The 27,108-nt window shown below is 41.4% G+C and overlaps 2 protein-coding genes across 4 annotated transcripts in view; one reads left to right on the forward strand and one right to left on the reverse strand.

The window, feature by feature from the left end:
• Nucleotides 1–4,275: 4,275 nt before the first annotated feature.
• Nucleotides 4,276–9,724, reverse strand: LOC135335794 (glycerol-3-phosphate dehydrogenase [NAD(+)], cytoplasmic-like). Of its 2 annotated transcripts, none has more exons than XM_064531365.1 (11): nucleotides 9,582–9,724; nucleotides 9,179–9,242; nucleotides 8,829–9,006; nucleotides 8,254–8,322; nucleotides 7,296–7,367; nucleotides 6,720–6,858; nucleotides 6,314–6,426; nucleotides 5,996–6,036; nucleotides 5,507–5,693; nucleotides 5,089–5,195; nucleotides 4,276–4,474 (listed from the first exon to the last, which is right to left on the reverse strand). In XM_064531365.1, the coding sequence occupies exons 1-11, from the start codon at nucleotides 9,691–9,693 to the stop codon at nucleotides 4,390–4,392; spliced, it is 1,167 nt and encodes a 388-aa protein (XP_064387435.1). In that variant the 5' UTR covers nucleotides 9,694–9,724; the 3' UTR covers nucleotides 4,276–4,389. The 2 variants fall into 2 exon arrangements, with proteins under 2 accessions (XP_064387435.1, XP_064387436.1); XM_064531366.1 differs by having other exon boundaries at nucleotides 9,179–9,264; nucleotides 9,582–9,690.
• Nucleotides 9,725–9,809: 85 nt separating this feature from the next.
• LOC135335770 (ankyrin repeat and KH domain-containing protein 1-like) overlaps nucleotides 9,810–27,108 on the forward strand; it is a 28,850-nt gene continuing 11,551 nt past the window's right edge. For both annotated transcript variants that reach the window (XM_064531317.1, XM_064531319.1), the window contains exons 1-15: nucleotides 9,810–10,105; nucleotides 10,683–11,197; nucleotides 12,140–12,268; nucleotides 12,696–12,938; nucleotides 13,419–13,547; nucleotides 13,972–14,078; nucleotides 14,474–14,595; nucleotides 15,000–15,169; nucleotides 15,691–15,890; nucleotides 16,396–16,611; nucleotides 16,966–17,175; nucleotides 17,424–18,530; nucleotides 25,780–25,903; nucleotides 26,201–26,320; nucleotides 26,648–26,862. In XM_064531317.1, the coding sequence (XP_064387387.1) occupies nucleotides 9,813–10,105; nucleotides 10,683–11,197; nucleotides 12,140–12,268; nucleotides 12,696–12,938; nucleotides 13,419–13,547; nucleotides 13,972–14,078; nucleotides 14,474–14,595; nucleotides 15,000–15,169; nucleotides 15,691–15,890; nucleotides 16,396–16,611; nucleotides 16,966–17,175; nucleotides 17,424–18,530; nucleotides 25,780–25,903; nucleotides 26,201–26,320; nucleotides 26,648–26,862 (3,900 nt within the window). In that variant the 5' untranslated portion in view covers nucleotides 9,810–9,812. The remainder of the gene's footprint in view (nucleotides 10,106–10,682; nucleotides 11,198–12,139; nucleotides 12,269–12,695; nucleotides 12,939–13,418; nucleotides 13,548–13,971; nucleotides 14,079–14,473; nucleotides 14,596–14,999; nucleotides 15,170–15,690; nucleotides 15,891–16,395; nucleotides 16,612–16,965; nucleotides 17,176–17,423; nucleotides 18,531–25,779; nucleotides 25,904–26,200; nucleotides 26,321–26,647; nucleotides 26,863–27,108) is intronic.

The following is a 27,108-nucleotide window of genomic DNA, read 5'->3' on the forward strand; positions in this document are numbered from 1 at the left end:
GACATTCGATTCTGTCACTTCTACTTTCACTGTAGTGACAGTATGCAATGGAGCTGAGACGGTGGAAAACTTCGACTATGTTATAGTTGCTGCAGGTAAACATTTTTGCATGGTAAAGTAGCTGCTAATTTGTTATCGTATTTCGCGGCATCTTTGAACCATGCATGAACAATAATAATGGTCGTAACCATTTCCTTCTGGTAGAAAAATGCACGTAAGAGAATACGTTTCCACGACTCCTAATACTTTGAGAATTATCAATTTGAAGGTCGCATCCTGCATGCCCATGATTTCAGAGAAGCGAAGGAATTCAGCGGGAAAGATATCCTGGTGATTGGGGCATCTTTTTCTGCTGAAGATATTGCCCTACAGTGCTACAAGTATGTGTCTGCGCCAGGGTACATATATCATGTATACATAAAACTGCATGTTCGTGTGTGTGCCAATGGTTATACAAACTACTTACTATCCAATGTGTATTAACCATTAATATTTATAAAGGTCACCTCTTGAATTAATTGTCACTCTATTACCATGTGTTTTAGCAGCTGGTATAGCCCATAATTCCGAAATTCAATGGCTTCTGATAATAACACCATGCATGGAAATCATGATACTACATAGCAACATGGTGATAACCGCTGTGCATGAATGTATGGCCACACGCACATTATTTTTATTATTAGGGTTGTAGGATTTCTGTTGTACGGAAGGAGAATCAAACCTATCCATAGTTTTGTTCTGCAAGACCTGTTATCAGAGGAGGTACGGCACATGAGTACCTTGATTATATAGGCTTGGTCACGTGCAAAAAATTCAACAGTAAAGTCATTGTTGCATGTTACCAATTAGCCTAATCGAGGTACTCGTGTCGGACCTCCTGCAATGGTCATAATGAATATTGGTATAAAAACCAACAGCAATGAATAAAATTATGTTGGCCACACCTCAAATGCAGTCACTGTAGCATGCGTGGGCTTAATTCGTGGTAAACTTGATTTGGTGCGATTAATCCACTTGCAATCTGGTGGAATTCATGTCTTGCCACAAGGAATATAGGGTAAGCTAGCTAACTGCATGGTGTGTATTTCAGCTGTATAACTGCTCGGTTGTAATGCAACGGCAACTAACTTCTATAACAACGTACTCTTGCATGAATTTTGATTTTGTGGATTTGCAAACTAAAGCTTCTTTCTCGAGTTTTGCATGGTAGGCTAGTTCACATGCAGTGAGGCTGCTACAGTCTCTTCAGAATTGTTCCCTCAAAGTTTCTTTTATAAAAGTTAGCCTCCCACTAATACGTTAGTTATTTGGTGGTGAGAAAAGAGGCAGCGAAAAAAGAGGTGCAAAGTACAGTTAAGCTTCACTGCCAGAAAGCAGCCATTTGTGAACTTTTACCTGTTGCAGATACACTCTTTTTCGTAATGTCGTGCGCATGCGCACCAACCCCACGACGTGTCACTGTGTGAGATCCTTGCAGAATCAAATTTCTTCTTTCGTGCATGAGGCCCTGATAAGCCAGAAAATCATTATTATAAGCACAAAGTACTACAATTAATGCTTAGTAAAATTATGTACACATGCAACTATTTTCTCAAAGCTCATTGCCTTAATAACTAATAATTTACCGTATTATACACAGCAGTCTTGATTGCTCTGGCATGCAGGTACGGTGTGGGGAGTGTGACCCTCTCTTGGCGTACTAAGCCAATGCCGCCTTTCAACTGGCCAGATAACTTTTCCACTGTTCCTCTCCTTACTCGTGTTGAGGGTTCGAAATGTTTCTTCAAAGACGGTTCCTCAAACAAAGTGGATGTCATTATTCTGTGCACTGGATACAAGCATCATTTCCCATTTTTGGAAGAAAGGTATAATAATTTATACATATAATTATGCATGTTTTAGTGCAGAGTTTATAATTCTACCGTACAGCTGGTTATTTTCGAGGCACTAGAGTTTCGCAGATTGCTACATTTCACGGATTTTATATTGGAGGATATTGACCACACCTCTATAATTATATAGTAGAAGTTTTTCAATACCTGAAATAAACCATGATTACCTTTTCAAGTTCGAGTCAATCGAAATAGCCAGCTATATATATACGGTATCGTATTTGCCCGATCAGAGGCCGCAGCTATTTTATAAATGTTTCATTTGCTGGCAAAGGAGGCTATATATATACGGTATCGTATTTGCCCGATCAGAGGCCGCAGCTATTTTATAAATGTTTCATTTGCTGGCAAAGGAGGCTATATATATAATTCGAGAGAGGCTACTGTTTTATAATTAGACACTAGTTGATCTATAGCTACACGGGAAGTACATGGGAAGTACATAGGTAAGTGCCTCAGAGCAGGTATACTATGGGACTTAGTATACCTGCAACTTACTTAGTATACCTAGTATTCTGTTGTCAAGTATTTGTATAGTTAAGCCTCGAGGGCAAGGTTTGCGCATGCGCACTAGTATCTAAATGAGTTATAGACACTGTTTTGTCGGTGTCCATGTGATTTAGAAGCCCTCAGCCACTTTATATAGTACCCTCGCTACGCTCGGGATACTAAATCAGTGCCTTTGGGCTTCTAAATCCCATATAGACCCCTCCAAAACAGTCTCTAACTATTATATATTAATTGGCACCCCAATCACCTATTGAATTCAGGTTGCATCAAAATTTCTCATGCACCTGCACAAACTCAACACTATATATACCATTAAAATACTGCTATCTAGCTAGCTGCTACCATAGATACCAGTGGCTGTCAAAATACACTGAAGCTACTATTTTGAGAGCGTCTTCTATTGCACTACTCAAGGTGGGCTGTTGGGAGACTGCTATAATTATACCGTGTATAGCTGGTTATTTTCGAGGCACTATACATTAATTTGAGGTTTTCAAGGATTGACCTCGAACCTTAAATTGAGTACCTCGAAATTTGGGTTGAAAGACCTCTCTATATACTGTAATTTGTGGTCATTTGAACCTCTCTGTGTATCATCGAAAATAAACTTTGGTTGTTTACTTCATGCATAATTCATATACAAGCATGCATGCATGCCTCTTATTATTGTTATAATTTCCAAAACAGTATCACTCTGAAGACTACTAATCGCGTGTGGACTGACCACCTTCACAAAGGAATCTTCTTGTTCAGCAACCCGAGAGTCATGTACCTAGGCATGCAGGACCAATATTTCACATTCACCATGTTTGATGCCCAAGCATGGTATGCACGTGATTACATCATGGGCAAGATAACAATACCTTCGGCTGAGGCTATGAGACAAGAATTTGCGAGCTGGCGTGCACGAGAAGAGAAACTGAATAGTGAAGAAGATAGTATTCGATTTCAAGCTGACTACATTGATGATTTGGTTAAAAGTACGGATTATCCTATGTTGGATGTACAGAAGTGTGTACTGCTCCTCATTGACTGGGTAATCTATATTTCTCAATCAACGAAGGCCAAATGCATAACATGCCTTATGGGCTGCAGGTTTTACAGGGTATAGCTATATATAGCTAAATTTGCTTAATATATATTATCATTTCCCCTGCCCCCTGCAGGAGCACAACAAACATGAGGATATCATGACGTATCGTGATCGAGCCCACCGCTCTGTTGTTACTGGTAACATGGCCCCCCTACACCACACCCCCTGGATCAAGGCCATGGACGACTCTATGAGCTCGTATCTCAACAACAGTTAGAACATGAACACTGAGAGGACTGTGAGAGGACTGTCAATTAGAAACTGCAATATTTATTGAGACCATGCATTAATTATTTGCATCGATCCCTTTACTAGCTATTATTTTTTTGATATATAAATGCATGTACTGTATGTCAAAATAATAGTTATTACCAATGTAAATTTAAATACTATAGCAAACTATAGTTTCATGTTTCTGCATGCAGCAGAAAATGCATATGCATGACAACGTTGTACAGTGGGAACCCCTCTATAACGGACACCTTTGGGGAACTACGTATGTTTTGGCCTTTATACAGAGGTGGCCTTAATTTGTTGAGAGGTTGTTTTGTACACAAACTGTTCATTTGGGACCTGGGTGCCTGGCTGTTATATATATATAGCAACTGGCCTTTATTCGGAGGTGGTTGTTAACAGAGGTTCCATGCACTGTAGACTATTATAATAGCTCCCAGTACACGGATACGTAATGTCCCATATAATTATAATTATTATACAGATCCGCCTATCGATATCAATAATTATAACGTGCATGCTCTAAATATTTTATTCAATGTGCAGGTAAACACAAATAATTTTTATGAATACAAATGCAATTCACAACATATATACAAATCTAAGAAAAATAATTTGTCTAAAATAATAGCAGGCAACTAACAATTGCACAAAATCCTAGAGTTTAGCTATTGACTTGAGGAGGTCACTAGGGGGCAGTCCTTCGTAGCAGATGCTATGTACAACGTTGAACAGTGGGAACCTGCAGCAAATTTAAGATAGCACGGTTAAATATAGATACCAGTATAGAGACTCTTGTTAATCCGGCCATCTCTTGGGGCAGTGCAGTTTGACCGCATTAGCGAGTTGCATTTCAGAGAGTGCATGGCCACAGTTAATTCGCGGGTCCTACGTCGAATACAAGGGCTGGATAATGAATCATTATACGCTCTCTATTCGAGTGTGATCTAGTTTCATTTGCCAAACTACACCCAAAACATCATATTAAACGTATTATATAAAAGACCATTAATAATATGGCAGCCGGCCAGCATTGACAAGCTATAGTATACAGAATAGTTAGTGGCCGCATTTCAGGAAGAGTTTTGTACAGTACAAAAATGATCTAGCTAGCAATCTGTGCAAAATGAAACGGCCGGTATATCGAGGTGACATTGATTCAGAGAGTCGAGTCGGCAGTCTATTACTTTCTCTGTACAATGTACATGTTTATAGAGCTTCTAATTCAGTATGTATACAGTAGCAATGCAAATGTCTTGAATTCTCTCTAAACTGAAGGCTATTATAAAGCATACTTATTGTTACCATGCTTACTATAATACCGTTTCTACAAGTGTCGGTGGTGGGTTCACTTACTGATCCGTTTTTCCTTCCTTAGTGAGATACTCGTGCACCTCTTTGGCAGTGAGTGGTCCCTGCAGCTTCTGACCATCGAGCATTTCAGCTTCCAGCACCTCGAATGACTGTAAACAGTGTATTATAGCACTGTACGTGTATAGTATATAATTTATGAGTACATGCTGGTATGATATGATACTGTAGTGCAGGGCAACATGTATTTTAAATGACAGTGATACTCAATGTACAATGTACAAACTCTATACTACTATATATATCCTCTAACCATTTAACTCAAGTATTGCAGAAGTACACACATACAGTATACATCATACGTACACACACAGGTACAGTATAATTTACGCTATAAAGGCAATTAACGCACTCAAGTAACAAACGAACAGAAAAGATCAATGCAGAGCTGTATGATTCATACCTTCCCACTTGTGACAAAAGCTTCAGACACTCGTCTATTCCTACCTCCGAAACAAGTAGCAATGAGGTCAGCCACTCCACAGCTCTCCAAGAGGGAAATGGAGTCCTGGCCACCAAATATCTTAATGAATTGCCACATCTCACCGAGGCCAATACGTAGCACTGCTGCCTTTGTGCTAGTGCCGTACCTGATGAGAGTACATGCTTGATGTAAGATAATTACATAGATATCAGGTATGTGCCCTGACCTGCCCACACTGGTTAGTGGTGGTTGGTACTAACCACCTATACACAAAATAACCATGCACTTCTTAGGTCTTTACCACATGATAGGCTATAAAAGAAATTTGTGAGATTGCGTGAGGATTGAAAATATTCACTACTTCAAGCATTCTAGCTGGGCACATTACTTAATTGTCAAGAGGAAAGCATAGTAATATCTATATCACTGTCGTGCATGTATCATACAGCAAGTGCTTGAAGTACTTACTGCAGGCCGTCACAAAATCCAGCTGCAACTGCAACAATATTCTGCGGGAAAGAAGATCGAAACCATGCATCAAACAGTGTGACATCTCACCGGTACAAAGAAACCTTCTTGAGCCTCTAACGCACTTAATTATAGTGGAACCCTTTACCTATATAAGGGCAAAACGAGGGCTTCTTTCACCATGAGGAGGTGACCTTATAAATATTTAGGTACCTGTTTACAGTAGTGCCCACAAAAAGGGATTCCATAATTATTATGTGTACACACTAACATAATAATGCTTAAATATTAATTAATTTTTGCCTGCATACATTTTACCTTGAGTGCTCCACACAGCTCCACGGTAATCAGATCTGGTATGATTCTGATTTGAAAAGTTGGCGAGTGGAACAACTTCTTCAGCAAATCACCTTGCTCAGTCGAGCGGCACCCTATGGGAAGTGATATCACACACGTTAAACACTGTAGACTGTAATGTCCATTGCGAATGCTTGAAAGAGATTTATTGATGAATACAATTTTCCCAGTACAATACATTATAGCAATAGAACGTACGGGGCGGGCATGAGGAGAGAAGAAGAACGTATGCATGACTAATGCAGATGCCTATAGGAGAAGCAACTACATGTACACTGTAAACGGGACATCATTAAAATTGAGCTGGGATTAGGGTTTGTAACTTTTCAAGTGAGAGTTACAAGAACATAATTATGTGCTAGCTCACCTATGGTAGATTCACAGAAATCTTCCTGGGCCACGTCTTTGGCTACATTGGCCCCCATTAGGACAGACATATCGATGCTCAGTGCGTTACTGATGACCTCAGATATCAGGCGAATGTTACCATCCTTCACGTCCATTCCCTGAGCAGAAAATATATAATGGTAAAGTGAATGAACTGGAGTGGGTAAGTACTGCACTGTGCATTGAATAAAGGAACAAAACGTACCCTCAGAGAGAGAAGCTAAAAACATACAGTTATGGTGCCATGCAATATGGAGAAGAAAATTAATGCATCGTGTATAGGAGGTTCCACTAGTCTAACCCTAACCCTAACCCTAAGCCATGCATATACAACTAAGAGTACAAGCTAGTATACAATTAGGACATTATTTATTACATGCATGTACATGTACATGTACACAGGCAGTGAGAGTCCACTGTGCTAATGAACTGTATAATTACGTGTATGGAACTCATTGCCATGTACATGTACATGTACATGCATGTATTATTAGTGATTACTGGTCAAGGGTCATTCTGCATAATTATAGCCTGGCCTACATGTACAGGACCTCACCTTTATCAGCGAGATACCAAAAACACCAGGTTTGATATGGTCTTTAATTTGTTCACATATCCGTGCGATGAACTGCAATTAATGAGGGACACAATTATAATTATGGTAAGAGGCACAGTCATGGTCATCTTCTCTGTGAGGGTTTTCTGTGCAATCTAATCGCAATCGAGTGATTACATGTGCCCAGTATGGTATATAATATACAGTACATGTAACAAGGTAACTGCAATGAGGGACACATAATATTATGGTAACTCAGAAAGGCCTCACAGAGAAGATGGCTATGACTGTCCCATCTTATGGTAAAATGGTGCAGTCGTAGCCATCTTCTCTGTGAGGGTTTTCTGTGCAATCTAATCGCGATCGAGTGATTACATGTGCCCAGTATGGTATATAATATACAGTACATGTAACAAGGTACAGAGGAGACCAAGTGTTGTATTGAATTCTCATACTATATGAGGTTGGTTATATATCGCGAGGACCTTACCAAATTATACCTCGAGGCTACATTATACGTGCCAATAATTATGATAATTAACACGGATAGGACTCAGTATGGATTTTTATTACATAATTGTTACCTTGACAATGTGATGACATAATGATATACCTCAAAAATTTATTACAGAGCAATTAATGAGGTACCTACAGCAGCTGGTAACATGTTCATAGCACATGTTGTGTGGGAATAACCGTATAGCGGGTAATTTTTGTGGGGGTAAAAAATTGGAAAACGGTGGTTTTCGTGAGTCGTTTAGTCTCGTTGCCTGCACTGCATTCATACGTTCCGGTAAGCCACGCCTACGTTAAAATTTTGTGGAGGTCAGCTTGCCCACGAAAATAATGAATTTTTTACCCCACGAAAATTACCCGCTATACGGCACTACTTAAACCAGGAGTGCATGAATTCAGTCCTTTAAACACACAGAGCTAGTCTAAGAGAGTGGTTGGTCACCTGATGTGGCACTACAAAGATGAGAATGTCTGCACCCTTGATTGTTTCAATCACATCAGGACAGGCAACCTGCATATGTCAGAGACAACAAAGGACACACACTACACATGACCAGCAATAAATGCAACAATACTGACTGGGAGGGGAGGAAAACAAAACAGAATTTGCTTTTTTGCTCGCTTATAGTTATCAGATGCAACCAGGAGCGTGTAATAATTATTGTACATGCATGTATGCAATACATTCCACCATAAAATATGTACGTGCAATATTCAAGCACTCCTGCCACTAGAGCTTCCTCTAAACGAACTCACTTACTCACAACGTTCTTATACATGTACACACACAGTAGGGTTGATGCTTCATATATATACCCCTCAAAAATAATATGCTGAGTTAGCAGTCCTACTACAGTGTATAACTGTACGTGTATGTGCATATTGTTCCTACTGTTCCAAGCGTTCCATGGTTCCTACTGTCCCATATAGTGTACCATAACAGAATCCGTGTATGTGCAATGCTTATAGCAGCCTGCCACTATACAGAGCTTCTACTAAAATATTAAACCAACTCACGACGTTCTCAGGGATTTTAAAGCCAGGCAGATACTTGACATTCTCATGTTCGGTATTAATGATATCCCCGAGATCTCTCCCGTTCACCTTCTCAGGAAACACCCACATCTTGACCTCGGACTGGAAATCAGGAAGGTCCCTAGTGGTCGCACCAACTATACGAGCTATAGCCGAGCCCCTGAGGGATACAAATACGGGTGAATCAAAACGTATTTATGTCGTGCTTAGTAGTCAGTAAATAGCTGTAGTCGTAGTTGGCTGTACAGTGTTATTATTAAAACCATGTACTGCATAATTATAATTATAAACATTGATTTTGTAATCAAGTTTCAGGCAACGAATACACTCACCAGTTTCCAGACCCTATGAGAGCTGCTTTCTTCCCAGCTTGAGCCATTCTTGAAGACAGGTAGCCTACAGTGTACAGAGAAGGTGGCTACTTTTTATAGTTGGTCGGCTAGGAATTACTTTAATATTGCAACTGTGTTTCAATGTCTCTTTGGTTACTCCCACGGTCATATGCAATTTAATACATGTAGGTCTACATGTACTGTACTAGATATCCATTTTATCTTTACCTTAAAATTCACATAATTTATATCGTAGTCTACTGGTGGCAGTGTGTGTGTGTGTGTATGTATATGTGTGTGTGTTGAATATATCTCATGCCCATTTACATAATAGTTGCATAAAATCTCTCACAACCAATTGAATCTACCAGCAAGGAGAGTAAGCAGGAGAGTAAGCACTCACAAATTTGAAGAGCTTTGCAATGATCAGAGAAAGGTGCAATCAGCCTCAATGGTCTTGAGAATACTAAATTTATGGTGTGTGCAGAAACTCCCCATGTAAAATTGTGCTTCATCTAGAGGCCTCACGTGACAGCCTCCTTGCTCAACATGGTGAAGATCCAAGATGTCTACTAGATCGTCTCTTCTAGCTAGTATAGAAGTGTAGGCTACTGCTAGAGGTCCCGTCTCTAAGATGGAGAGCCCGAAGAAAGCTGAGACAAGACGGCCTGTTCATACAAGTCATAGAAAAGATAGTCAAAATGACAGTGAAGACGAACTCCTACCACCGAGCCCTATAGACATCGCTACGGAGCCAGCATTGTCACCGGATTTCAACTTCCCCGATGCCCAAGAGCTAAGAAGGATTGAGTCAGATACTCACAACCGTCTCAAAGCTATCCTAGAGGTAGCTGGAGTCACTGGACTCTCCCAGATAGATGCTAGGACCTTCCAAGATCCGGAAATTCTCAGGAAATTGACTAATAGGTTAGTAAATTTCTCTTCTTCCACTGGTCCCCTCAGGCATAATCTCCCCAAGCACTTAGTTACCTTGCCCTCACACCTGAGCATTCAAAACTAAGCACAAAGGCCAAAAGCTACTAAAGAGCCAGCTTATTGCTACCTTTGTACATATGGGAAACAAGATAAGAAAGCCTAAATCAAAGCATGACAGCTCCGATGATGATCCTGATATTGAGAGCTATAGTGGGTCATTGTCTGATTCTGCATCTAGTGACCTCTCTGGGTACGGTTTGTATCATTAGTTGGCATAATACCACAGTATACATGCATGTCTTTATGTTTCTAGGTCTGTATAGAACTGAGTCATTTTGAGCCCATTGTAGTCCATTTGTTAGTACATACGGGTATTTTGATTGCTTTGTGTAGTGGTTTTTAGGTGTGTTACATGAACAATTGACCTCCTTGTACTTGTAGGCATTGATAGTCTGAATTCCAACAGTGAATCAGTGTGTTGCAGATTGGAGCTTTAGACTATTGTATACAGTATACTATAGTATTGATATAGATCTATACATGCAGTCATGCTCTTTTATCCTTACAGTGTTAGCACTGCCTTGGACGAAGCTGCAACTGCTCTGACTCGTATGAAATCAGAGAAGCAATCGTACGAGGCATTCCTAAGAGGAGCAAATCAAGCTCCCTCCCCGAGTCAGCAGGAACCTACCAGCAATGCTCAAACTAGGTACAAAACCAACAGTGCCCCCTCAACCAAACAACCTAAACCTCCACAGTCTTCAGTCGATCCAAGAGCTGAAACACCGCCATTATCAATGCAGGCTGTTCCGACAAGACAATCTTCAAAATTGGTACCTCAAAATCAACCCAAACCTGGTTCTCAGATATTTGCGGATCCTAGAGCTGAAACGCCACCCTTATCACCTGGTCTTGCTAAGACGACTGGTTCTGCACGACAGACATCAAAGCCTCAACCACACCCTGTAGCAGTGGAGAGCGGTGATGACACGCCGCCATTGGTGTCCCCTTCACACCAGACGCAGAGTCTACAACAACAAGCCTCTGACAGTATGCAGAGCCTACAGAGACTGCTCACTCAAGGTGTGTGTGGGTACATGCATGGGGTGTTATAAGGACATTGTGGGGCCACTATTCTAATGTGAGCACTGCCTTGTTGGAAGCTATATTAAGACCGTGTGTTGAATTATTACATTTAGGTACTCCGATGCTTTACTGTGTGTTGTGTATATACAGGGCTTGTTAGACAAACAGTGAGGGTAGGAAATACATGTACTGCTTGGTTCACATGTACTGACACAAAGCTTGGTTCCTCGATGAGTACAAGCTGCTGTGGTTGTAGGTTATCAGGTGTGGTTCTTATCAGTATCAATGTTATGCAACACAGCTGATGAGGTGGTTATCAATGTGTTCTCTACTGATGAAAAATAAGCTTCCTTTCCTCATATCTTCTGCATGACACTCGATTACCTATACACGTATATGTTTGAGTATATATAAATAAACAGTGACCTATAATTGTAGACTGCCTCTGCATTTATTTATTAGCCGAGGGATGATCTACGTGTACAGTAGCTGTGAGATATAACACTACTAATTAAACCCACCTTCAAAAACAATTAAAAAGCTGCATACTTTCACACTACTCTGACTGCACCCCACACTTGATGGTGTAGTACACCTGTACAATGAGTTATAGTTGCCCTTTACATGAATGTGTATACAGCCAGATCAACGGTCGTCCCCACAGCATGTACTGTAAACCTTGTAGGAAAGGGTACATTTTATCATTTAAGGGAGCCGAATGATCAATAATTTCCAAAAATAAATCCCTAGCACGACCAGATTTCCTGCATCTTTCGGTGTAAGAGAGGCTCGCTGGCTTAGTCAGTGTAGCGCTACATGTAGCCCGGACATATAAGGGCATCACAGACCTGTTAATTAAGAGGGGCTCCATTAGTTGTGATACTATGGTCAACTGGGTTAATTTTCTGAACTGCTCAGTCTATTGCTTAACTCCCCCAGGCCACACTATCCAAGATGCCACAGAGGATGGTGAGAGCCTCCTGTCTCTGGCCTGCTCTGCTGGCTACTATGAGCTCGCCGAGGTCTTGCTCAGAATGAGAGCCAGTGTAGAGGATAGAGGTGTCAAAGGTCAGTGCACTGTGTTGAGGAAGTTGTTTCCTTTCCAATAGTTTTTGCATAACTGATGCCAAGACGTTTCTGAACTTAGAACTACATAACGAGGGCACATGTACTACTGTACACATGCAATTTAGTCATGGCGTCCTTATAGAGCAGTTTTCATGCATTTTCGTGCTCTCTTTGTCATTCCTAGCAACTGTACCATGTCCTGTAGTCTAGTGTACCGTGTTTTGCTGTATGCACAAGGGTCAGAGGTTATTTCTGTAAAACACTACAGTTACTACATGCATGGGTGTAAAGGTCAATCCTATAGAGGTTTAATACGGTTGTGCACATTACAGAAACGGTCAGATACACTCGTTACTGAACCACAAAATTGTTCTGTAAATTACCTACCCTAACCCCCACGTTTGTTCCATATGTTCCATCTCTCCAGGTGACTCCACTCCACTCATGGAGGCTGCCTCCGGAGGCTACTCAGATATTGTCAAGCTCCTGATCGATCATGGAGCCAATGTCAACGCCAAATCCAGTGTGGGTAACACGGCTCTCACGTATGCCTGTTGTGGAGGCTATGAGGAGGTGGTGAGGATACTACTAGAGGCTGGGGCTGACGTGGAACATCAGAATGAGAATGGACACACACCGCTCATGGAGGCTGCATCTTGTGGGCATGTCGGTAAGTGCTTGTATATATAATATTGTATAAGTAATCAATGAGAAGCATTTCTATGTAGTTTTTTTAGAAATGCATCCTTTGGGGGTGCAGATACAATTTTGGAAGTTTATGCTGAACTGCACTATTATACTGCTTGCATTGTCATGTATTGTCACCGTGGTAAATATTAATTACTGAGTCTATTGTACCCATACATGTGCTTAACACCACTGCCAGTGGGTACCATGTGACTTTTGAATTCATGATGAGGTTGCCCTGCACTGTATGTACGTATGTGTACATGTACTGTAGATTTAGAGCATTGATTGACTGGCATGAATACACACTGTACATGTAAACAAGAGCTCACAGCTAGCTACAGGAAAACCTTAATTCCCTTCGTCAGTACTGTGTGGTCATTGCTGGATTTCCTGTTTATCACGTATATGTCAATATTAGGTAAATAAATCATTATCCACTCAAACACACACATGCTTACAGGAGTTGCCAAGCAGTTATTAGATCATGGAGCCAACATCAATACTCATTCCAACGAGTTCAAAGAGAGTGCCCTCACCCTGGCCTGCTACAAAGGCCACCTAGAGATGGTCAAGTTCCTGCTCAGTGCTGGTGAGAGCTAGGTCTTGATTGTGTTAGCTTGATCAAATACACACTAGTACATGTATAATTATGCTCCCTTCATACATGTATGCATGTATAAAGAGGGGCCACTAATGGAGACTGATTTGTACAATGTGACATACAGTCTGTACTTTAGCTACATGTACTGTACATGTATATCAGTATTGCTGTAACTGATCGAAGCATAGGCATTCCCCAAAGCTACTATTCCTAGCCCTAACTAATAGTGGCTCTTTAATTGGCTTGTTTGTAGGCTTGTAGGCTTGGTTATGCTTGAACAGATGTACTTGTAGGTAGATAGTTCTATAGTGATACAATAAGTACACTGTTACAGTAATACAATTATGCAATTGATTTGTTCCTTGCTGTACATTTATAGTACATGACCCCACCTCTCTCCCCACCCCTCTAGGAGCTGACCAGGAGCACAAGACTGATGAGATGCACACCGCACTCATGGAGGCTTCCATGGACGGCCATGTCGATGTGGCCAGACTCCTGCTAGATCACGGAGCACAGGTAGAAACACACAATATTACTAAGCTGCACAATATGCATCCTTGCTGTACATTTATAGTACATGACCCCACCCCTCTCCCCACCTTGTTCCAACAAACTTGGTCGTCGTACATGCATGTAGTACGCATTTCACCACCTACTGACACCACTACATGTATCCTTCGTGTGGGGCCAGGTTTTGCTTACTGCTATAGACAGGAGCACATGAAGACATCTCCTCATGTACTCCTGTCTATAGATGATAAGAACTGTCTAGTAATTGTGCCATTCACTACTCTATGAACACCACAATCTTCACACTTCTATAAGCTACAATACCCTATCTTATTGATAAGATAGAACACATTGTCCTCTGTATAGTCACTATCCCATAATCCCCGTCCCTCCCTGTGCAGGTCAACATGCCAGTGGACAGTTTTGAGTCTCCCCTCACCCTGGCTGCTTGTGGCGGCCATTATGAGCTGGCTGCATTGCTTATATCAAGGGGCGCTGATCTGGAGGAGGTCAACGATGAAGGGTGAGCACTACACTGCTGTATAGTTCTACAATGCTGTTATTAAGGCCCTTGGTGATGGGTGCATGACTGAGGTGTAAGGTTGTTGCAGAATGAACTAGATTTGTTTGCTCTGCATTGTTATTGTGAGTGATAGTAAACTGATATGGTAGGCGGAGAAATGTTCTTGTGACATGTTCTCGTAGCCTTGGTGATTTCCCGATTGAGTATGCTATAACTTTATGCCTTCCAGTATGTAGTTTTATATTTTTCCGTATTTCATACTGTACGTACAGCATAATGAACTGCTTCGTTAGCTAAATCCATCACTCAGGCATGCAGTTAGCATACACCTAATCAGAGTTCTGTCTGTAATCATAGTGTGTGGGTGGGCATGCCTTGAGTTACTACCCCTTCTCTCTGTACAGTTACACTCCGCTAATGGAGGCAGCTCGTGAGGGTCATGAGGACGTGGTACAGCTACTAGTGGAGCACGGGGCCAATGTCAATGCCCAGACTGAGGAGACTCAGGAGACAGCTCTCACTCTGGCAGCATGTGGGGGCTTCATAGAGGTGGCACAATACCTCATCGAGCATGGTGAGTATGGACTAATAGTACATACATGTACATCTATACATGTGTATCTGTCTTCCTGTATGTATACTGTCGTGTTAATGCCCATGTTGTGGTAGGCCGGTTACAGTATGTTTTTAAACAATATTGTGTTTTTTAGTACTGCAATGTACACTGCACTTGTGTTTAGGCTCGTTGCTGTATTACTGTTCTTGTGTATAGTCTGTGACAGTCCTTTCTGTTTTCACATACTGTATGCACAGTGTAGCTTACTGCTAACTACTGTATGCACAGTGTAGCTTACTGCTAACTACTGTATGCACAGTGTAGCTTACTGCTAACTACTGTACGCACAGTGTAGCTTACTGCTAACTACTGTATGTGTCTTGATAATTATTGTTTCGTTTGTTGAAAGTAAACCTTGACTATATTATGTCTCGTGTGCTATGTACTGTATGGCTTTTTCGACCTCCAACATACAATATAATGGTGTGTACTTCAATGAATCATGATTACATCAAGTTTTCAATCCTCCCCCCTTCTAGGAGCTGACATAGAGCTGGGAGCGTCCACTCCTTTAATGGAGGCCTCTCAAGAGGGCCATGTGAACATTGTCAAGTTCCTCGTGGATAAGGGTGCCCTCATCAATGCTGAGACCAACACTGGGGACACTGCCCTCACCTACGCCTGTGCCAATGGACACACACACATTGCTGACATCCTACTCCAGTGCGGTGCTGAATTGGTGAGTGTTGTCTACAATGTAGCTTTGAGTATTAGTGTGTTTTGAGAGGTGTCCTGTAGGTGTAGGTGTACATGTACATGTACTTGTTCTGCTTACATTGTGTGTGAGTCCACAATGGTGTCCTAACTTTGTTTGTCGATTGTCATGATTGTGTTTGTGGACTGTGTGTATGTGTACAAGATGCTGTCACCTTTAGACCAATGGAGGAAGGTTGTCCTGGTTAATTTGTATGTTGTTTAGTGTGTACATAATCTATATCAGCTGTATTTTGAGTCCACAATGACATTCAGATTGTAATAAAAAGGTGGCCTATTAACACGTGTGTACACACATGTATATGCGTTAGTAGGGTCGTTAACCTGGCTGTTACACAGGGTGACTACTGGTATTAAACAGTACATGCTTTGCCTCCAATTATACAATGTGTACCGTACACTGTATGTACCTTATTAATAATTATCTCTGTATAGAGACCTCACTGCATTGAACTTGTCTCCCCCCACAGGAGCATGAGAGTGAGGGTGGGCGTACTCCACTCATGAAGGCAGCTCGGGCTGGTCACCTCCAGACAGTGCAGTTCCTGGTCTCAAAGGGAGCAGAAGTCAATCGCCACACATCCAACAATGACCACACTGTGCTCTCCCTGGCCAGTGCAGGCGGGCATATCAGCGTGGTGCAGTACCTCTTGATTAAAGGGGCTCTCCCTTCACACATGCTCAGAGTAAGTAGATGTAGTACATGTACAGTATTTGTTTTCATGTACAAAATGTGTGTGTATGAAAACCTTTACCATAAATTATCTGTACTGTATGGTAATTCATGTAATTACAGCACCACTCTAACTTGAATACGTTGGCCATGTTCAGTAGCACCAAGCATTTTTTGTACATACATGTACATGTAGACTTGCCCCCAAAATTAGCACTGTAATTACCAATTACAGTGCCAGTGATGCAACCTCACTGTAGGCTACAGTATGTCATATGCATGTACTGAGTTTTCTTCTCCAAATAGCGTTTACCTTCAATAGTTCTAATGTACAAGTACATGCAATCATTATTTTTGTCCCCTCCAGGACAACTCTACGATGCTCATAGAGGCATCTCGTGGTGGCCATGCCAACGTAGCCAACCTCCTGCTGAGACAACCTCGGCACATGCCTCGTAAACTACCGTCCCCTGAGCCAGCACCACAGGTCACCTCCACCAGTCGAGAGTATGGGCCTGGCGAGAGGAAGGGGCTGATAAGAAAGGCTGAAGTCAACCGGCCAGCCACTAAAGATCAGGTAGGGAAATTTGGTAGTGTGCATTAAATTGTGTTGATCTGCTTTATACATGTACATGTAGATGAGAAGTCTTGTACATATATACATGTATGTATCTGTGGTACATTGATTGCACACTGTATGTGTTCTTTGTCATTTCTGACGGTGTATGTGCATGTAGATGGTTTTGTGTGTGCTGTATTATGCATTTCTGTGTGCTCCTTGCCATAAGCATACTACTGTGACCACAGTCTTGTCTCTGTCTCCAGGTGGTACCCAAGAGTGGGATCAAGAGTCTAGCCAGGGACAGCGGGAATGCTGGTCTGGGCGTCAAGCGATTGAAAATGGCCGAACCCGAGTCTTCTGTACGACAGCAAGCAACCTCTCTACCGAATACAGGTGTTTCTAAAAGTGTTTCAAAACCTAGCACACCTCCTGTGCCTGTACCTGAACGAGGATCAAGTGTCGATTTGCCAATATCACAACCACCGTTAATCCAAGGCTTACCCACTCAGCTCCTCAGTCATCTACCGCCTCCGTCACAAGTGACACACCCACCTGGTTGTCACATGACAGGAAGTGATGTCATCAATGAGCACCCCACTGCTGATACAATCATCGAAGAGTATTGGAAACAGAGAAAAATCTTGGAACCTGGCTCGCAAAAACCACCAACCTCCATAATGCCCGTTGGTTTTGATAACGCAGATAGTGTTTTCTCAGCCGGTAACTTCAGTTCTTTACCTATCCCAAGTGGTACAGGGCCAGGCAGAGGGGACCCAATAGCACCAAGCTCTGTTGACGAACAACATTCACTTGCCAATGTTAATCTGAGTCGAATCATTCCCACCCTCGAGGCTCTAGCGGGTTCGTTACAAGACCCTAACTCACTGGAAAGCCGATACTTGGCTGCACTAGCCACACACACTCAACTGGGCGCGACCTCTGACCCTGCTTTAGGGGAAACCCCTCCCTTGCTCTCAAATGGGCTTGATGCTCTACCACACATGATGGAAGGTGGTCCTATACCCATGGCTGGATTAGACACACCTGCCCTGCTTTCGAGTGCAGATATCGCTTCACTACTGCCAAGTTTGGCAAATTTCGATCCTTCAGCTACTGATTTTCTCTCGCGGCAACTCGATGAGGGGAGTCTGACTGACACACAGCAACCAATCTATCCTTCTAGTTATTTTCAGACCATGAAGCAGCTGTCTGATCGGATGCATTTGATAGCAGCGTCTGTGGGTCGAGGTGATGTGGAGGAACCACTCGGAGTCAAGTCAGGTCAACAGCCATCGTCATCACTGCTCCTGGATAGCAACTTCTCCATGGATGATATTCCACCTCCTGACAACTTCATCCCAGCTGAACACGTGAGTCTGTGTGTTTGTTACTCATGTAGGTAGTGTACATGTACCTCCATCTAGACAAGGATATCATACATGTACTGTAAATGTGTAGTAGCACAGCGGGAGCTTGCAACATTCGTTTATGTTGGTGTACAAGACCCAACAATCTACACATGTATATGCAACCCCATACATGCATGTACAGTGTTTATTGTCTAAACTTGTGTAATTTGCTCGTTCAAAGAATATGATCTGTTTAGTACTGTATATTCCTATCCTGGGAAGTGTTGTAGCATATCGAATTGACTGTTTTATACTTATAATAAAGATGTACATGTATTTCTATGGAAGGTTAGCTACTCTTGCTTCCTGTATCTCGGCTCACTCACATCTTTTACTTTCAAGGTTTAAGGAATATTAGTCTTCTCAAAATTCTTGATTATTTTCCTCTGGAATAGTTATTTTCATCAAAGCAGGTAGCTTACACTGTATATGTATGTTTTTATGTATAGCCTTTTTTCTGAATGAAGTACAGGTTGGAAAGCTTCCTTTCATTGTTGGTCAAAATAGGATCCTAGTCAGTATCACATATAGTTTGTGAGAATTTAGAAAACTGTGTTTCGTACACAGAGGCTCAGAGTATAAATAGCATGGCCTGTGTGCCTTAGAGTCAGTCAACCTTTCTCCTTACAACACTACAAGAGAACCTTCTGAATCGATCACTCTCGACTGTCAAAGATGAACAAATTGATTCTTATCTCAGCCCTACTGGTGGCCACATTGAGTGCAGTGTATGCTTCCCCCTATAGCAGTCAAGAGAGGCTTCTATCCCTCTTGGAAAATGCCCGTCAAGAGCAAGCTGATGAACAGGACGAAATCGCTCGCATAGTTCTGAAAAACAAGGGAAAAAAGCAGCTTAAGAAAATAAGAAGGCAGCAAATTGAGCGTATTTGCGCTCATGCCACTCTTGTGTACAATATTTGCTCTGATGATGTGGAAGAAGCCCCAGAAGAAGTACCAGAGGAGCCAGTCATGGTTCAAGGTCGTTGCAAGAAGCATTGTAATCTGAAACAAAAGATTCGTGAGGGAGAAATTATGGAAGCTGCTCTTAATATGTTTGTAAATGACGCAGAACCAACCCTTTGTGTGTACCATGAGGCTATACAACAGCTGTGTGGAGTCCCAGAGCCTGTGTAAGAGGATGAGGATTATAGTTACTAGAATCATGGAACATTTATTAATGAGAATTGCTTGTAGATCTGTAGTAAATCAGTAGTTGGTAGTTTTGCATGTACATGTAGATAGCCGTAGGATAGAGCTCTGAGACTAACACTGTACATGTATGTACTGTATGAATTGATGATCAGTTATGTTGACAAGTTTGCCCTAGTTGAACACCCGAGTCTTTGTTACGTACTGTATTTATCTTGCAGTGACTGTGTGAATGTTGTACCTGTGTACTTCTCTCAAGGCCATATGTATACGTAGGTGCCCTAAAGTTTTAAGCCTGAGCAGGCAGCCAAGTAAGAATCTTCCTATTAATATAGCTAAAGATACTTTCTTTAAAGTTTATTCAACTGATATACAACATCTAAGCTAAATTGCAATAGAGTGTTTTCACGAGCAAGTCATGTTACAGTATTTTGATACATGTGCTGTATCGTTGTAGTGAGTAATTTTCAAGGCACGAAAGTTTATAAGACACGGGTGTTCAATATTTTATCATAAAGATGCTCTCGGCAAAACTAACAAAATACCAATTTACATGTACACATGTTACATGTATAGTTGTCGAAAATACACGCTACATGTATATGGTTATAGTCTCGGGGCCAGATCTAATCAGCTCAGGGGAAAGATCAAGTAGAGCTAGGATTAGGTCTGGGGGCTCTTGCAGCATTTTCGTGTGCTCTAGCAGAATGTGGCCAGAGCCAATGAAATGCTATGTCATGTGATTTTTAACCCAATGAAATGAATATCGTATGTCATGTGATTTTGAAATATGCGAGTGTTGCCTCTGTAAAATTTAAATAGAGCCATTGAAATGAGAGTATTGCTGCATCTACTCCTTCTTTAAACCTCCAATGTGACAAGTCTCGTACTAATTGGAGCATAGTATACTGTATGATAGTGTATTAAAGGAATTTAGATTATCTTGGATCCCGTCAATAAAGTATACTATACAGTTTGCTTTATAGCTTTCAATTAAAACTGGAAGCCTGTTGTAGCCTTCTGGAACTATGTTGAAACCTTCCTTTCACGATGAGCATAATAGGATCTTATGCACCTTTCCCTCTATCAAGCCAGGGTGGCTATTTGTTGCCTATGCAGGAGGGTAATGACCTTAATTATGAAAGTGTAGTATGTAAGTTTTATATCAATGCTCGTTGTATATTTACTGTACATGAATTTGCTTTATGAAGTTGTTCAAAGAATATTCTACGTACATGTAGATTAGTACTGTCTGTGCCTATCCTTGAAAGTGTTGTCTCATATCGAATTGACTGTTTTATACTTAATGTATCGATTGAAGGTTAGCTACTCTTGCTTCCCGTATCTCGGCTCTCTCACATCTTTTACTTTCAAAGTTTAAGGAATATTAGTCTTCTCAGAATTCTTGAAATACATGTACTGTCTGTTAGAAACCATTTTGTCATCGAATCAGGCAGCTTTTCTTTTCTGAATATAAAGTACAGGTTATTATGTTGGAAAGCTTCCTTTCATTGTTGGTCAAAATAGGATCCTAGTCAGTATCACGTATAGTTCGTGAGAATTTAGAAAAGTGTGTTTCGTACACAGAGGCTCAGAGTATAAATAGCATGGCCTTGTGTGTCTTAGAGTCAGTCAACCTTTCTCCTTACAACACTACAAAAGAAAACTTTCTGAATCGATCACTCTCGACTGTCAAAGATGAACAAATTGATTCTTATCTCAGCCCTACTGGTGGCCACATTGAGTGCAGTGTATGCTTCGCCCTATAGCAGTCAAGAGAGGCTTCTATCCCTCTTGGAAAATGCCCGTCAAGAACAAGCTGATAAACAGGAGGAAATCGGTGCTCTAGCTCGCACAGCATGGTGGGGAAATAAAACTACTCCAAAGGAAAAGGACTGTAAATCAGTTAGGATAAGGCTGGAGAAAGAAAAAGACCAACTGAAAGTACAGATTTGTACTCATTCCACTTTTGTGTACCATATTTGCTCTGGTTATGTGGAGGAAGTACCAGAGGAGCCAGTCACTGTTCAACGTCGTCGTTGCAAGGGGCTTGCTAGTTTAAGAGACACGATTCGTGGACATAAGGATATCAACTCTGCCCTCGAGATGTTTGTGTCTGACTCGCAACCGTCCATTTGTGCATACCTCGAGACTGTACAACAGCTATGTGGAGTCCCAGAGCCCGTGGAGGGAGACGAGGACCAGGATTATTAGAATCATGGAAATTGACTTTTGAACTCAAAGAGAATTGCCTGTAGATCAGTTAGTTGGTTAGTTAGTCTGTGCATGGTCTTAGTAGATAGCCCTAGGAGCTGTGAGACGAATTAATGATCAATGTACATTAATTTTGGTGTTGGCATTTGATGATTTGTGGATAATTATTAGTTTCATTTCTATGTTACTACAGTGTAACGTCCGAATAAAGGACAGTTTGGGAACAGAGCTTTTGTCCTCTGGTGGGGGAGGTTCAAATTACACATGTATTATGTATAGCCATGTACAGTAGCAGCCAATAATTTTTTATAAAGTACTCGTTTCGCTTACGTAGTTCGTCTGTAGTACGCTGGTACGTTTCAAAATAAACGCTAAAAGTACGCTCAAGATACGCTACGTACCGTTGTGTTTTTTTTTTAGAATCAACCGTTGTTAAAATTTACCTTCCGCCCCACCCATGCAGCTCTGCATGCAGCTAGCTAGCTAGAACTTTTGCAGCTGTTAGATATTATACATGTAGCTAGCATTTTCTAACCTTGTAGAACGGAGATAGAACTCATATACACTGCAGACATCCTGAGAAAGTTCAAGAACCTGTGCATGGTTCGTTTTATGTCTTCGTTGTAGATCTAAAGCTAAGCTTACAGCTAGACATAGCCATAGCATAGGTAAGTAACTAGTCTAGCTACAATACTTGAGATGACTAGGATTGTCTCTTCGTTTGTTTTCTAAAACTTTTCTGCAAAACGTACTTGCAATGTGCAATGGTACGGTAAATTCAACGCTTTTAATACGGTGTCAAAACGGAAATGTTACGGACATACTACGTAAACGGAACGGGTACTTATATTAACCGCTACTGTATCAAAGTATCAAAGACTTCTACATGTACATGTATATACACGTGTATATGATCCTATTTCTTGTTCAAGAAGCTAAGGAATTTTCTAAATCAAAGATATGCATACAGAATGCAGTACATTACAAACGACCTCTACCATACATGTATTAGACATAACATGTGGGTGTTGTTTCCTGTTGTTCGTAATAAGAGGCAGTTTTGTGTACGAATTTAGTCAGTTGGGAGTACGAAGCTTGTCCTCTGTCCGGAATCAAGAAGGTCCGCTTGTGGGAGGTTGTTTCTGTGTACTTGATATTGATTTCAATCCGTGCCATAGCCCTTTATAGAGAGATTGTAGGAGGTTCCACTGTATATATATGTTTTCAGTAAGTCTGTTGTAGCCTTCTGGAATTATGTTGAAACCTTCCTTTGCACCTTTCCCTCTATCAAGCCAGGGTGGCTATTTGTTGCCTATGCAGGAGGGTAATGATGATTACAACCATTATTTTGCAATGTCAGTATACAAACCATGTCATGTACAGTGTTCGCTGTATGTTTACTGTACATGGATTTGCTTTACAAAGGTGTTCAAAGAATATTCTGGATTAGTACTGTCTTTTCCTATACTGGAAAAGTGTTGTCTCATATCGAATTGACTGTTTTATACTTAAAGATGTATCTATGGAAGGTTAGCTACTCTTGCTTCCTGTACCTAAGCTCACTCACATCTTTTACTTTCAAAGTTAAGGAATATTATAGTTTTCTCAGAATTCTTGAAATACTCTCTGTTTATTTTTATCGAGAAAGCATTTTGTCATCGAATCAGGCACCTTACTGTTTTTATATTGTAGCTTTTCTTTTCTGAATACATGTACAGAAAGGCTTCCTTTCATTGAGCAAAATACAAAATAGGATCCTAGTCAGTATCACGTATAGTTCACGAGAATTTAGAAAAGTATGTGTTTCGTACACAGATGCTCAGAGTATAAATAGCATGGCCTGTGTGCCTTAGAGTCACAACCTTTCTCCTACAACACTACAAGAGAACCTTCTGAATCGATCACTCTCGACTGTCAAAGATGAACAAATTGATTCTTATCTCAGCCCTACTGGTGGCCACATTGAGTGCAGTGTATGCTTCCCCCTATAGCAGTCAAGAGAGGCTTCTATCCCTCCTGGAAAATGCCCGTCAAGAACAAGCTGATGAACAGGAGGAAATCGGTGCCGTAGCTCGCACAGCATGGTGGAAACCGAAACCGAAACCTCCTCCAACGAAAAACTGTAAATCAGTTAGGAGAGGGCTGGAGAAAGAAAAAGACCAACTGAAAGTACAGATTTGCACTTATTCCACTTTTGTGTACGATATTTGCTCTGGTTATGTGGAGGAAGTACCAGAGGAGCCAGTCACTGTTCAAGGTCATTGCAAGAATTATGCTGGTTTAAGAAACACGATTCTTGAATATAAGGGTATCAACTCTGCCCTCGAGATGTTTGTGTCTGACTCGCAACCGTCCATTTGTGCACACCTCGAGGCTGTACAACAGCTATGTGGAGTCCCAGAGCTCATGGAGGGAGACGAGGACCAGGATTATTAGAATCATGGAAATTGACTTTTGAACTCAAAGAGAATTGCCTGTAGATCAGTTAGTTGGTTAGTTAGTCTGTGCATGGTCTTAGTAGATAGCCCTAGGAGCTGTGAGACTAGTAGTATGAATTAATGATCAATGTAATGTTGGTACATTAATTTTGGTGTTGGCAATTTATAATGTTTATGGACAATCATTGGTTTTATTTCTAATAGAAGGTGTACATGTTACTACAGTGGAACCTCCATAAAGGACTGTTTGGGAGCAGGGCTTTTGTCCTCTTTCCAGAGGTAGTCCTCTTGTGGGCAATTCATTCAAATAGTCATATCATGTATCTACTGTATATAAGTAATATATTATGTAACATCTGCATGGACCCGATTTCTAATTCAAGAAGCTAAAGAACTAGTATGATTGGCAATAACATTACAAACGACCTCTACCATAATCTTATTAGACATAAAAGGTGGGTGTGGAGGTGGGTGTGGTCTCCTGTTTTTCCGTAATAAGAGGCAGTTTTACACAGATTTAGTCCAGAGGAGGGAGGACACGATTAACCTTAGCTAATAATTAGCTAATTATCGCGACCTTTTCTTTGAACGATTCATCTTTTTCTTCTTATAACCTCTACATATTGGACACAAGAGCTCATGGATATGTCATGGAGCTAGAGCAAAGTAAGCGTATATCGTAGAAGTTCTCCTACTGGAGGTACCCCTATGGCCAAGTTGTCAGGACCTGAGGGTAATAGGACCCCTGTAAGAAGCACCTCAAGTACTCCTATCTCTAAGATCTCTGTGAGAGGCACTCTAATCTTGAAGCACTCTTGATCCTGTCTCCAGGATCCTTATTAGGAGCACTCCTGTCTCCAAGATCCTTGTGAGAAGCACCCCAGCCTGGGGTGCTTCCCAGGTATACTCCTGTCTCTGTGATAAAGCTGCAACATGGAATTGTATTATAGTTCAGAGCGTCTCCAACATGAAGAACATCAATAAGACTGTTAGTCTCAGCTTCTAGCACTCCTTTATTTTTGTAGTTTGCTCTGTGCCTGCAAGAATTGCCTGTCACTCATACTACAGTACTGTTCTGTGTGTCCCAATATGTAGAGGTTATAAAGAGAGAAAAGACGAATCGTTCAAAGAATTTCATTAAAAGGTCGTAATAATTAGCTAATTATTAGCTAAGGTTAGTCGTGTCCTCCCTCCTCTGGATTTAGTCAGTTGGGAGCACAAAGCTTGTCTGCTGTCCGGAATCAAGAAGGTTCGCTCGTTGGAGGTTGCTTTTGTGTACTTACAATACATATAATTATCAATCCGTGTCATAGCTAGTGTCCTTTATAGAGAGGTTGTCCTCTAGTGGGTGGGCCGTTATGGGAGGTTCCACTGTAATTATTGTCACACACACATTTGCACACACACAGCTATCTGGCTACGATGGCTCTGGTTACGAGGAGTCTCTCGACAATGAGACATGTGCCTATCCTACCTCAGACGAGGAGGCAGGAAATGACGAAGATGACGATGGCTTGGATGGTGATGAGTCGGGTAAAACTTAAATATGTGCTCTTATACATGTAGTTACCCTCTCTCTATACAGTCGCATAAAAGTGCAATTAGCATTGTTTGGATATGTGTTGGCAGACCATGCACCTCTGTATTACAGCCACTATAACTAGTCCACTGTGTCACAAGCATTCTGTACCTGTGTGTACACTGTCCTTGGTAGTCTACCTTTACGCTCTTAATTTGGCATCTCTAATCAAGTGCAGGAACACATGTTCCTATTATGTATACTGTATGTACAACCTTAGCCGCATGTACTCATAAAGACCTTTATTGCAGACACGAGCTATATTGTGCCCGACCTCAGTGTTCTGCCACCGGGCACCTTTGACCCTGCCATAGACATTGAGCAGGAGACAGAGTCCAATCATGACACTGCACTCACACTCGCTGCAGCAGGTACATTGTGTATCTTAAAGATAGTGTACCTTCGTGTAGTTCTCTTACTATACATGTACATGTATTGCAGCTTGTTGTTGCAATGGTATGTACAAATGTACATGTAGGTGTAATGACCCTTTACCTAACACCCAATGATAGCCAGTTATATGTAAATGTATGTACATGTTGTAATGCATTGAATTGCAGACCAACTACAATGTACAGTATGCGACTTTATTTTTGAGGTTTAAAAACACCTTTACCAAATCAACACATCCTAAAGTTTCATGTCATTGAACACACAGCCATGCACAGCCACTGACTGACTACATGTGCCCCATGCAGGTGGTCATGATGAGCTGGTAGAGCTACTGCTGGCTCACGGGGCCAACATAGAGCATCGGGACAAGAAGGGCTGTACATCTCTTATCCTAGCTGCCAGTGCTGGTCATGCACTCACTGTGGCAATACTACTCGACCACAGTGCCAATATTGAGGCCCAGTCTGATCGTACCAAGGACACTGCTCTATCACTGGCCTGTACTGGGGGAAGGCAGGAGGTAATGTATGTGTCACAAATAATTATAAGAGAGTGTACATGTACATTAGTTTTCTTCGCCAGCGTTGAAAGCCAGTATACATGGCTTGAATTTGGAGCATCCACTTTTAATAAGAAAGTTGTATTTTTAGCTCTGTGTGCTTTGGTTAAATTTCTGTGATGAGCTAAAATGCATGAGAAGTACCCTCGTTTAGGTAGTCACTGTTGATAGTGCATTAGCTTCAGCATCCAATGAATGTCAAAAAGA

Source organism: Halichondria panicea, chromosome 5 (genome assembly GCF_963675165.1).
Source record: "Halichondria panicea chromosome 5, odHalPani1.1, whole genome shotgun sequence".
In the NCBI taxonomy this organism is placed as follows: Eukaryota; Metazoa; Porifera; class Demospongiae; order Suberitida; family Halichondriidae; genus Halichondria; species Halichondria panicea.